This window comes from Malaclemys terrapin, chromosome 1, assembly GCF_027887155.1.
Source record: "Malaclemys terrapin pileata isolate rMalTer1 chromosome 1, rMalTer1.hap1, whole genome shotgun sequence".
Classification (NCBI taxonomy): domain Eukaryota; kingdom Metazoa; phylum Chordata; order Testudines; family Emydidae; genus Malaclemys; species Malaclemys terrapin.
In genome coordinates this window covers 295,434,363-295,448,104 of record NC_071505.1, presented here as the reverse complement: position 1 = coordinate 295,448,104, position 13,742 = coordinate 295,434,363, and the positions used below count along the sequence as shown (strand labels likewise).

The following is a 13,742-nucleotide window of genomic DNA, read 5'->3' as shown; positions in this document are numbered from 1 at the left end:
ACTAAATGGGCCCCTCAAGGATTGAACTCACAACCCTGGGTTTAGCAGGCCAATGCTCAAACCACTGAGCTATCCCTCCCCATATCAAAGCTTCTCTCCCGCTCCCCCAAAAGATCTCAACTATTTAATTTAGACTCATGACACTCCTATGAGATAGATAAGTATTATCCCCATTTTGCATAAAAGGAAATTAAGATAGTACTAGTGCCCAAAGAGAACACAGTGCTCAAAGTAACACAGGAAGTTTATAGCAGAGTTTAGAATAGAAACTCAGGTCTCCTGACACATCTAAACTTCAAGATCATCTCTTTCTTCTTTGCCTGACCCTCAGTAGATCAGTTCTATGCTCCAACAGGGGCTGCATGGGTGTGGTGACACACATGCTAGGATGTCTAATCAGAGTGGGATTGAACATTGTGACCTGAAGTGAAAGGAATGAGCTGAATGCTGTATTGAAGTTAAATACTGGGTTCCATGCTAGATAAAGCAGTATTTCATACCTACAAAGTGCATTTATTGAATTTACTAGTCTTTAATTTTTTGTCCTCTACCAACATTTCATCATAATATTGTCACAAATAAATTGATGATAGTGGACATACATGCGCACTCCTGGTTGGGAAGGGCTCTTTCAGCCCCTTTAATAGCATCCATGTCAAGGTTCTATGACCAGGCGTTCACTGCTCTCCATCTGATATTAAGCAGTGTCCCACACATAATACACCAATTTTAAAAATTATAAATTCAAATATTCAAATTCTTTATCTATCACCATTCACCACAGTAAATTACGTAGTAATTATAATGTATGTGTAAATGCATGGTTTAGTTGGATCTTGTGTGTCAGATCTCTGATCATAGGTTGAAGAGCAATGCAACAAGTCTGTCCCTCTACTGTGTTAATGTGCCTCAGCTGTAATTTTGAAGTCAAAATAATGGCAAATTACTGATCTATTAATGTGATAACATGAAGCTTAGCTGACTCTCCTTTTAATCAGGAGTTCTTTGCAACCTCTTAACTTGGTCTTCTCTTCCTAAGGGTGCCTCTCCACTTCAAATTAAGGTGCATTTGTAGCATATGTAGGCATAACTGCACTACTTTTAATTTAGCTTGCATGGGTAACAAAAGCAGTGAAGATGTGGAAGGAAAGATTTCAGCACTGGCTAGCTGCCTCCAGTACAAGCTCACTGGGGACCCAGCGAATATACTCGGATTGCTAGCCTATACCAGATATGCCTACTATGCTACAATTACACCTTAATTTGTGGTGTAAATGTACCCTCAGTTTGGCCCCAATTCTCAACTCCCTCGTCTAACCCCTTAGCAGATTCCCTGCTTAGCTCTATGTGTCAAATGAACAAAGTGACACTTTGCTACTCAATTCATATTGCATATTTAGATACAAGAAACGTATCACTAACTCATACTGTGACACTTGCTGAGTATCAAACTAGCCCTCATATGGATTAATGCCTAAAATGTGGAAAGAGTTTGGCTCAATTTATCTCTCAGCCATGAGATTTCTAAGAATATGCTGCTAAATTCACTTTCAGTTCTGATTTTGCTGACATCAACCTACCATCACAGTTCCAATGGAGAGAGACTCCGTCCATTAGGGGAGTTTTACTTAGATAAAATACAGAAAGGAAGGGACTTCAATAGCCAGGGTTGATTTAAAACACGGCAGATAAATTTTGGATGAGTCACACAACTGGAGATATACAGGAAGACATGTTTCACATTAAGAGAGCATTAAAAATTCTCCTACATTACTTAAACTCAAGTATAGGGTCTCCATTACCCTCCCTCCCCCCCCCAAAAAAGGACACCTGAGGGAAAAAGTTTATTTCCTCAAAACCAGGACAAGAAGGAATTGAATGCTTTGGTGACTTTTGGGATGTCCTTGATCTCTGATGGTGCTGTCGTGTTTTTTGTTGATTATTTTTTCCGAGTTTGTTTTTTAAAGCAGGATCTGACCCATAACTCCAATTTGAAAGAGCACTGTAAATATTTCTTGGATGCTTAACCAAATTGGAAGATGAAAGAAATGGACCTGAGGGACAAAGTGGACAAAGTAAAACAATGCTGCAAGTGTGAGACTGAGGCTGCAAAGGGAGAGAAACACTGCCTAGGGACATCTTGACCCAATGAATTGTTGTGGTAAGAAAGGAGCTTTGGAGACCAGAAGCTCCTCCAAGCTTATCATCTGCAGACAGGACTAGAAGTGACCTAACACAGCATACCATGAATAAAGACTGCCAGAGACAGATGAAAAAAGATCTCTATATAAGAGGCCTTGGTAAAAATATTTACTTCCTCTTACCCAGCATGGCCATGGCATTGTTTTGTAGATAGAATAGTGCAAGTGACAGAAAATGGTGTTGATTCATGCCTTAAAATTCCCTTCAAATACTCTGTCTTGATGGGCAAAAAGGCTGTGGTTTTTCAAATCTGTTAGCCTTCATCTTAATGGGACTTTTTAGTTGTGTTAAGCTAACACATTTGTAAGGATGGGAAGCACAGACCACAGCCAGCTTCAAACATGTCAGTCTGCTTCTTAGCCCCATTAAATCAACTGAGCTAACACAACTGAAAATCACACCCTTGTCGCCAATGAAGACATACCCAAAGACAGACTACCTTACCTCAGATATATTGCACTGTAGTTTACATGAAATAAAGGACAAAAACAATATTAGGACAGACCTAAATGTCTGAACTAGCTTGATCAAGACAAAGATTCTGTCAAAATAAGGAATCATAGAATATACTCTGTTCTTTTTGTTGTTTTTTTAATTTTACCTCAGTATCCACCATATCTACAACAGGACACATTCATTAATAGGCTGCTAGGCTCAGAAAGCAACTAGGGTTGTTGATTAATCGAAGTTAACTCATGCGATTAATCACGATTAATTTTTTTGAGTTAAAAAAATTAATCGTGATTAATCGCAGTTTTAATTGCACTGTTAAACAATAGAATACCAATTGAAATTTATTAAATATTGTGGACGTTTTTCTACATTTTCATATATATTGTATTCTGTGTTGTAATTGAAATCAAAGTCTATATTATTTTTTATTACAAATATTTGCACTGTAAAAATGATAAACAAAAGAAATAGTATTTTTCAGTTCACCTCACACAAGTTATGTAGTGCAATCTCTGTCGTGAAAGTGCAATTTACAATTTTTTTTTTACATAACTGCACTCAAAAACAAAACAATGTAAAACTTCAGAGCCTACACGTCCACTCAGTCCTCCTCCTTGTTCAGCAAATCGCTAAGACAAACAAGTATGTTTACATTTACATGCTGCCCTCTTCTTATTTACAATGTCACCAGAAAGTGAGAACAGGCATTCACATGGCACTTTTGAAGCTGCATTGCAAGGTATTTATGTGCCAGACATCCTAAATAATCATATGCCCCTTCATGCTTCGGGCATCGTTCCAGAGGACGTTTCCGTGCTGATGACGCTTTTTAAAAAAATAATGTGGTAATTAAATTTGTACCTGAACTCCTTGGGGGAGAGTTGTATGTCCCCTGCTCTGTTTTACCCGCATTCTGCCATATATTTCATGTTATAGCAATCTCGGATGATGACCCAGCACATGTTGTTCATTTTTAGAACACTTTCACTGGAGATTTGACAAAACGCAAAGAAGGTACCAATGTGAGATTTCTAAAGATAGCTACAGCACTCGACCCAAGGTTTAAGAATCTGAAGTGCCTTCCAAAATCTGAGAGAGACGAGGAGTAGAGCATGTTTTCAGAAGTCTTAAAAGAGCAACACTCCAATGCGGAAACTACAGAACCCAAACCACCAAAAAAACAAAAAAAATCAACCTTGTGTTGGTGGCATCTGACTCAGATAATGAAAATGAACGTGTCGCTCCACAGTGCTTTTGATTCTTATCAAGCAGAACCCGTCATCAGCATGGATGCACGTCCCCTGGAATGGTGGTTGAAGCATGAAGGGACATATGAATCTTTAACGCATCTGGCACGTACATATCTTGTGATTCCGGCTACAACACTGCAATGCGAACGCCTGTTCTCACTGTCAGGTGACACTGTAAACAACAATTGGGCAGTATTATCTCCTGAAAATGTAAACAAACTTGTTTGTCCGAGCGATTGGCTTAACAAGAAGTAGGACTGAGTGGACTTACAGGCTCTAAAATTTTACATTGTTTTATTTTTGAATGCAGTTTTTTTGTACATAATTCTACATTTGTAAGTTCAACTTCCATGATAAAGAGTTTGCATTACTGCACTTGTATTAAGTGAATTGAAAAATACTATTTCAGTTTATTTACAGTGCAAATATTTGTAATCAAAAATAAATATAAAGTGAGCACTGTACACTTTGTATTGTGTTGTAATTGAAATCAATATATTTGAAAATGTAGAAAACATCCAAAAATATTTAAATAAATGGTATTCTATTATTGTTTAACAGTGCGATTTATCGCGATTCATTTTTTTAATCGCTTGACAGCCCTAAAAGCAACATAAGATTGGTGATACCACAGCGCGGTACGTAAACTTCAGAAGTTGGGGCAACTTTTTCTCAGATGCTCTTGGCCTCCTGGCCACTTAAGGAAAAAATAGGATAAACCACAATCACAAGTCTTCTTTGTACAAAGTACTGTCTGTCAGTTAAAGAGGTGAAAAACCCTGCTACTCACAGGGCACTTCAGTGGGCAAAAAAGAATAAAATGTATAGACTTTACTATGAAGCATCCAATACCAAAAGTTGCTAATCCAAGCTTTGGTGGGTGGGAAGGGGAAGAAGAGGCAAACGGATTGATTTACCGTGTCATTCCAGTTTTATGGCAGCATCACTCCATATTTCACACTGCACTGAAAGTAGGGATTAAACCTCTTTCTGGGGTTATTTTTAAAAATGCTGATCTTATCTACCAGTGAGATAAAACTGGAGTGACAATAGTGAATCAAGCCTTTTTACTTCGGTAAAATATCTCCCCAATCCTTCGTCAGGATTAACTACTTAGCATAGGAAACTTCATAGTAAAACATATACATTTTCTCTCTTTTGCTCCCCAGAGTACCCTGTGCAGAGGGAGCTCTCTGAATCAGGCCCAAAGGGTCAAAACAAGAGTCTAGCCAGCCAAAAGAGCGGAAGACAACTGATGGACTCTGGAAAAACAATTAAGCCACCCACTGTCTTTTTTTTTAAAAAAGGGGAAGTGATGTCTCATTTTTTTCTCTCCATCAGCATGCAGGAAGATATATATCCACCACCTGTGCAGCTGCAGAGATATTTGAAAAAAATCTACACAATACACAATAAAAATACACACTATGCGGTGTACTAACAGATCTCATTCCGATTTAGAGGTTAGCTCTAAGCAGTTTGAATTCAACTATCTCAGGAAAGGTATCACAACAAACTCATGTATGTTCAAATGGTCAAAAGCAATCAGAACCACAGTTAAGGCTACACCTCTAACCTTCTCCAGGCACAACAGTACATGTGATATGAAGATCCACCTGATTTAAGGAGATCTCTGCAATTCATGGGCTCAACAAGGTGCATTGAAGAGACAGTTCCTTGCATTGTGAGGTTAAATTGGAGTCTTAATATTATTTGAATTATGTTTTTATTAGGTAACTCTTATTTTCTGATAGGTTTATTTTAAAAAGGGCAGAGTTGAAATATGATGATCATACTAAGGACTAATAACTTAAGCCAACATAAACTTAAATATCAAGGGACCCAATTATGATTTAGCCAAATTTTGTTTACAGGTTTGGTATTCATAGCAGCATCTTCAAAATCTTTTACAATGTACAATGGGCTATGTATCTAAAATACAAAGACTCTCAGACAGAAAGTGATTATATGATAAGAACCTAAATATATGGACACTTGTATCTGCAGTTAAAAGCTTCAATAAAGTAGTTAATGTAGAACAGAGTAACAACTTTTAAAGGTAGCTTGGGCTTCTGAAGACAATCTACATTGTTGATTTCCAATCAGCAACATTTCACTTTCAAAAATTATGTCTTTATATTTACTGGAGCACAAGATAAAAGGAAAACCCAAAAGATAGGAAATATTTTTGAACTTGTATCAATTAAAGGGGCCATGGCTGTCAGATTCCTGATCTAACACAGCCCTCCAAAATCAAAAGGATCATCAACGCTTTGAAGAGAAAACTAATAGTTTGTGGATACAGGCTCTAAGTCTGAGCAAACTAAACACATCACTGCTCCTTATTTCATGTCCTACAGTCTTGCTCATAACACAATTGTACATGTGAATAGCTGGCGCAATCCCTGTTCTGTCCACAAACTAGTACCCTATGTCATCACGCGAACAGCAAATCATGAAGAATTGTACTTTAGTTTTGGTGGAAGAGGTATTTTCAAAGTAGAAATTATTTTTATATGGGAGAGGGAGAGGGAGGGAATGAGTCAGTTTTGGGATGTTCAGACATGAAGACAATCTACATTTCCCTTAGAAAACTAGCCTAATTCATTCTTAGAAATTTTAAAATTTTTGTTTTTAGGAACAAGTTACACCTTGGGATGAATTTTTACAAGCAAAGTTATTAATCTGTAATGGAAAAGCTGACACATCTATCACTAGAAACATAAATGGCACTGACAAAACAATGTGGTCTTTAATAGTAATGTGTAAACTCAAATTTTGGCATCACTATTAAAATTATTGGAATATGTGGTGGAATAGGTATAGGGCAACAACAAATTACAATATTTCTTACTAAAGGGAAGAAACCAGAAAATATTCTGTTATATTACATTAACTTTATTTATGACTGAAGTCACAGACAATACTGTGAAGAAATATATTTTGATGTAACCCAGCTCTGTGGTCTGAGATATTCAAATGAAAGATACAGTAAGGTAAGAGGTACAGCTACTGTTAATAGGACTGATTACAAATGGGAAAAAATCATTGTGCTGTTGAAAAGCAGAGCTCTCTCTTTTTTTTTCTTTCCACAGGCTGACTAGCTGTAACTGCTAAGGGTAATATGGATCAAGTATATTTCTCTAGAGCTCTGAAACCACAATTTAAAAAGCCCAGTCATGACCAAGATCTGCAAAAGCAGAAATAACATTCCTCTCCTAGGTGTTTTACTGCAAAAGTGGAGAAAAGGGCTACATAATTTTTTTTTATATGAAAGCCTCTATATTAAGTATTTCATAAATACAGCTGCTGAGTAACTGGCAAACAGTTGTCAACAGAAATGAACAGATGATGGAAAACAGTTTGTATTCAAATTGCATCATCTTTAAATATACTAGTAAAACTGCAGCAATATAAAAATGGTACTCTGTACAGCTTTGTCTAAAAACGCTGCAATTGTAATTAGCTCAGCAATATTAATTAGAAGTATTTTAGGCAGACAGTGAAAATGTAAATTAATTTTAAAACAGTTTACAAATTAGAACAAAGCTATAGCTAATGTGCTTAGTGATTCCAACTGTAAAGATTTTTTAAATGCTCCACTTATCTTGCTTAACGGGTGATACAGCCAAGTCCTCTATAAAATGCATAGTGCATCTTTAACAGTCTTGTCCGTGATAAGATGAAATACAACCAGATTTGGCTTCTTTGTTTGATCTTGGGGAAAAAACATAATACAAACACACCTCCTTGCAAAGCCATGGTTTACACTCACTGTTATCAGGGCACGTACATATAACAAATAATTTTTCCCCACTGTGAAAACCAGCTAACAGCTCCAATCAAGATGTTAGTTACTGACATGCTTAATCTAGTAAACCATTCAAAAGCCTTAGCACTTTGACTTACTGTGGCTCGCATCCTTTTATTTCTCTCATTCAACTGGTGCTACCACACTGACAAAGGGTGAAGGAAGATTCAACAGTCACCACTCCGGATGTTCCAATCTGTTCCATTCACTAAAAACTGAGGTTATCTTCATTGACGTGCCAGACATTGGCCTCCCTCTATTTAACAGAGCAACCTAGCCTAAACTCCATTCCTTAAAGTATCTCTCTTTATCTCTTTCTATAGCTGTGCATCCATAACACATGTAGAGGCAGGATGTTAAAGGTATGACCAATTATCAGTATAGTCAGCAATACCTACCTCAAGCCTTGCTTCCTATCAAATTAGCCAATGTACAGTGAGCTTCCTGCTGTACACGAATGTATCATGTCACCATAGCAACTAAATCAACAAATAGCTGCAGCAGCATCTGCTTCTGGATCATATAACGTCAGTCAACAGAAGGTTAGGATTTAAGGGAGCAAAGCTTCCAAATATATTCCATTTTAGAGTCATATTTTTAATTTAGCCTTCTGATTCCAAGATAGACTCTGCTAGCTGGGAATGCACCAACTTTTGGCTCTGTAGCTGGATATATGATGCAGTGGGTGGCTTCAGTTTGCAAACAAATGAACAGAAATACAACAGTTTATTAGGGGATGAGCTTCACAGCAGAAAATAAATCACTATCCAGCTGCTGAGCTCCTCACATTAGTCTCATATACTCTATATTTTATATGCATAATATGTTAGGTGTTTAATATTTTCTTTTGTCATTTTTTATTTCTCCATCTCTTAATTTTGCTTGAAAATTTTTATGATTTATATATGTTTATTTTAAATGCTATCATATACAGAAACAGAGTTACATATTTAAGAAATATAATCGGGGCGGAAAAAGATGGTGTCCCTCTTTCTCCTACAGCTCTCCCTGTATTTCTTCCCACTCAAGTCTCGATCTGCTAAATTCAAATTGGCCACTACTGGTTGCTAACAAGATCCTGTCTCTGTCACCTTTGATCTCTATGGTAACTTGGGTCCACTGTCTCTCTGACCTATTTATGGACATTTGGTTGTGATGATATCCTGATGCAGTACATTTGAACAAACTGACCCTAATAGAACATATACATGAAGCCGGACTTAAGATTTTTAACTCCAGGACTGTAAGAACTGTGGGGGACAAAAGGTCTTCAACAAGATGTCATAACCACCAGATATCTGGGACATGATAATATTAGATTCAGACATTCTGATAATTTCTAAGTTTTCTATACTTCAGGCAATATTTTAATCATTAATGTCCTGAAAACTGATAAATATGTAATGCATATTTATGTATGAGAAGACCAAGTCTACAATCAACTAAAACAAAACAAACAGCTTCACAGTTGTGTAATGTCAAGAGTTAGAAATATGGTATGAACCACACACAATTTATTTTTAAGCAAAAGCTGTCCAAGCCAAAAGCTTCAGTACATCATGACTACTTAAAAAAAAAATACTCAGTTTTAGGATTTAAAGGGTCTGGCTTTCCATCCACATGCACATAACTCTATTTAAAAGGAAATTATCAGGTCAAATTTGGCCCAAAGATCTTGGTTTAAAAAATAAAAACACAAGGACAATTGTGTGGTCCAATGAATACAAACCTGGACTGAGAGTCAAGAGACCAAAATTCTATTGCCATCTCTGCCACTGACATGCTGTGTGATTTTGTGCATGTCACTTCACCTGTCTGTGCCACAGTTTTCCTATCTGTAAAACTGAAATAATTATATTTGCATTTCTGGTTTTCTGAAGTCTACTGATAAAATCACAACATATAACCTAAATATTATGTATTTGGAACACAGGAATTGCCATACTAGATCATGTTAGTGGTCCATCTTATCCAGCAAGACCAGTGGCCAGGACCAGATGTTTCAAGAAGTTCCAAGAAATCCAGCAGAACACAGTTACAGGATAATCTCCCCTCAATAAAGCTGTGTACGAACCCCAAATGGTTAGGGGACTGACTTACACCTTGAAGCATGAGGCTTATTTCTGTTCCAAAATAATAGGTTTTTTAAAATAGAAAAAAATATAAACATAAGACCAACAGACGTGTTTCCACGATTTAAAAAAAATATTCTAATAGAAATATTTTAAATAAGTAACTCTCCCTTTGCAGTATCTACAGTCAAAGCACTGAGACATTAATGCAAAAAGAAAAAATAATGAAAAGTAAATTAATTTTTTTTAAATGTTCTCTTTCGATCATTTAAGGTTTATAAGAAACGAAAGAATGGATTTGTTAAAAATGCATTTAACTTTTCTTTTAATGCAAGTAGGAGTTGCACGTGGACACTGATAATAGAACAGAACCCTTAAGAAATCCTAATAATGATTTTAATTAACAACGTTGACATTCTAATCTGCCTCAGGTTCTCTTTAAAAAGTTTTCTATGTTTAGAAAATTAAGTTCCTATTCTTCAAACCTTCTATTCCTTCCCTTTGCCCTCAACTTTTCCTCCATCTTTCTCCCCCTAAAGCATTATCCTGTATTTTAAAACTCAGGATGTGTGGTATAGGGAAAAGGAAAACCGAGTAAAAATATTAGTAAAAAATTGAGGAATAAGATTTATCACATTGTGAAATAGTCTCTTCCAGGAAGTGGTAGATCCTTGAGACCTTTACAGCAAATCTTAACACAAAAGCAGTTGAAATTTTATTATAAGGCAGCAGTTCCCAAATGGAACCACTGAACTGATTAGTCATATTTGCAACTTCGTTTCCAGCTGCTTCTACAGGTGCCCATCCCTTTCACTGTATTCATTTGTGCTGACTGATGATCTCGCAGTGGTTGAAGAGAAAACATTTACTGACTTTATTAGATCGGTCAGCTGCCTTTGATACCAATGGCAAGGTAATTACTGGGATACTTGCTGTCACTAGTGAGAATGTATGGGGTCGCTTGGGAGGTTCCCTTCATTCTTTTCCAGAAGAGAGGTTTTGAGCAATTGTTCTGCCACCTCAATAGCTCTCTCCTGCAGGATACCACACGGCTCAACTTTGTCCCCAGTTCAGGACCTGAACACTGGAAGGGTCATCTCTCTGAGGGCTATAATGTCACAGTCTAAATCAGCTGAGGTGCTCAAGTTGGAGTTCCCTCTATTTGAACAAGAGGAGCTACTAGCAGAGCTTTCCACATGACAGTTCCTTGACTCTGGAATACACATTCCATCTTGGCCCTCCAAAGGCCAGATTTGTTAACTTTCTGGGCATACTGCCCGGCCCATCTTTTCTTGCAAGCATTTTGTGAGGTTATAAGCTCTACAGGTGGAGGGGTTGAGACTAAAGGAGATTCTGTGAGGTCCTGTGCTATGATTGGATAGAGTGTCTTGGATTTTATTTTTGTGAAAAAATTCTGTGGCTTGGAATTTGTGTAAAGAGAAATTTAAAAGAAAAATTCATACTGGTAGATTTTAGAATTTTTAATATATTTATAATTTAAGAATTGTGAACAGACTCCAGAAAAACAATTAATAAATAAATACATAGAAACCTGAATGTCTGTAAAAGGAGCTGAAAATGAAGGTGAGCCACCCTCTCACTTCAATCGGAGGTTACACTACATAAAAGGATAAGACTTTAAGAAGCTAAAATTAACTAAAAACTTTCCTAACATTACTTTTCGATGTAAGTATTAGGCTACGTTTTAGTCAGAGGTATTTTTAGTAAAAGTTATAGACAGGTCACGGGCAGTAAACAAAAATTCATGACCCATGACCTGTCCATGACTTGTACTATATACCCTGACTAAAACTTTGGTGCTCTGCGGCAGGGGTTGGCCCGGGCGCACCGTGGGTGCTTGGGGTGGGATGGGCGGTGATGTGCAGCCCGGGACCCTCACTGCTGCTGGTGAGGGGGAGAGGAGGGCTGGAGGGGCAGGCAGGCTCCCTACCTGGCTCCCGGAAGCGGCGGGCATGTCCCCTAGGCAGACTTGAAGTTGCGGCCAGAGGGGCTCCGTACTCTGCCCCTTCACTGAGCACCTGCTCCACAGCTCCCATTGGCTGGGAACTGCAGCCAATGGGAGCTGTGGGGGGCAGTGCCTGCAGGCAAAGGCAGCGCACAGAGTCATCTGGCCACGTCTCTGCCTAGGAGCTGAGGGAGGGGCATGTTGCTGCTTCCGAGGTAAGTGCCACCCAGATCCCTCACCCTGTCCCGCAAGCCAAGCCCAACCCCCTGCCTCAGCCTTGAGCCCTCTCCCACACCCAAACTCCTGCTGCTGCTGGGGGGAGGTGCATGGTGGCCCAAGACTGCCCCAGCGGTGGTCAATGCAGCTGGTCCGGGAGCCCCCCAAGCTGCTCAGGCGGCTCCCGGGCTAGCCACAGCAGATGCTGCAGAAGTCCCAGAATCCATGACTTCCATGACCTCCAATGACAGACTCGCAGCCTTACTTGTAGTTGCTACAGTGAAATTATTCAATTGTGAATTTCAGTTATCACCAATGGAAATATTTTTATTGGTTTGTCTGTGTATGATAAAATCAATGTTAACTGACATTTGCTGATAAAAATCTCATCCTTCCATGCAAAATTATTTGTATTATTGTAGCGCCTAGGAGCCCTCATCATGGACTAGGACCCCATTGTGCTAGGTGCTGTACTAACAGAACAAAAAGACACTCCCTGCCCCAAAGAGCTTGCAATCTAAACAGACAAGGCAGACACACGTTGGGGAAACGTTTAGAACACACTAAGGGAACAATGTGATCGTGGCAAATGTCATATTAGTTCCATGGCTTTTTTTTAGGAGAAAGTTTAGTTAGGATGGGATCAGCTAAATGGAAAGAAAATGGAAGGGAAAAAGGTGAGGGGGACAGGACAGGTGTGAAGAGGGTAAGGTGGACAGGTGTGGAATGAAGATGAGATAAAAGGACAGTGAGGTAAGGTTGGATCAAACAGCAAATTAGCACAGGGCAGAGAAAGTCCAGTCAAAACAACAGAATGTTCTCCAAACCAATGGTATGCTTGTCGCTGTTTCTGCCCATATTGGCTGCAGACTCTGACTGCCTCTTTTTAATGCACATGGTCGGGGGAGACTCTGCCTGAGTCCAAGGGCCCCCAGAATGTGTACCTGTGTTTGGGGGTGGGTGTGTCTCCTTGCACAGTTCCGAGTCCAGTGGGTGCTGGGAGGAAGTGTGCCCCCAGCTGGGCCCAATTACCCCTCCACCACAGTACAACAGTCCCTATTTGCACCTCTACCAACTTGGATGCTTGCTCCCCTACAAGATGGAGACTATGGCATAATTCTTCATTGACAGGAGAATGGTTTAGGAGACCTACCACATTTTTTTCACTTCTAACTTCTTTGAAAGACAAGTTAGGTGAAGAAAAATAGCTAAGCAATGTTATTTTTAAAACTGCTGGTAATTCAAGAGCTCTATTTCACATGGCTGAAAAGAAAAGTTAACACCACAATTTAATCATTATTTTTATGCATACAAAAATCATCACTGTGGTGGAAACAGTATTTTAAAAGGCGCAGTTTTTTAAATTTAAACCAGATTTTTTGTATTTACACAGAATCATAAAAGTGCAGGACTGGAATGGACCTTGAGAGGTCATGTAGCCCAGTCCCCTGTACTACCACCATTTCTGACAGCTGTTTGTCTAACCTGTCCTTAAAAACTTTCGTACCTGGGAATGACATTTGCTTTTTTTGCCACAGCATCACATTGACTCATCAATGTTAACTGACATTTGCTGATAAAAATCTCATCCTTCCATGCAAAATTATTTGTATTATGGTAGCAGGGGGGACGGACACAAAGAGGCCCGCAACATAAAGTGCTATTAATGGGAGACAGGCTAAACAACATACATTAGAGTGTTTATACACCAATGCAAGAAGCCTAGGTAATAAAATGGAGGAATTGGAGCTCTTGGTCCAAGAATTGAAACC

The 13,742-nt window shown here is 38.6% G+C and overlaps 1 protein-coding gene across 7 annotated transcripts in view; it reads right to left on the bottom strand.

Annotated features, from left to right (window-relative positions):
• FNDC3A (fibronectin type III domain containing 3A) overlaps positions 1-13,742 on the bottom strand; it is a 185,962-nt gene that overhangs the window by 121,947 nt on the left and 50,273 nt on the right. The window contains exon 1 of one of the 7 annotated variants that reach the window (XM_054014879.1): positions 7,815-7,934. The exons of 5 other annotated variants lie outside the window; for them this stretch is intronic. In XM_054014879.1, the coding sequence (XP_053870854.1) occupies positions 7,815-7,826 (12 nt within the window). In that variant the 5' untranslated portion in view covers positions 7,827-7,934. Of the gene's footprint in view, positions 1-3,516; positions 3,536-7,814; positions 7,935-13,742 lie in introns of those variants that run through there. One more of the 7 variants, XM_054014905.1, reaches the window with a different exon arrangement.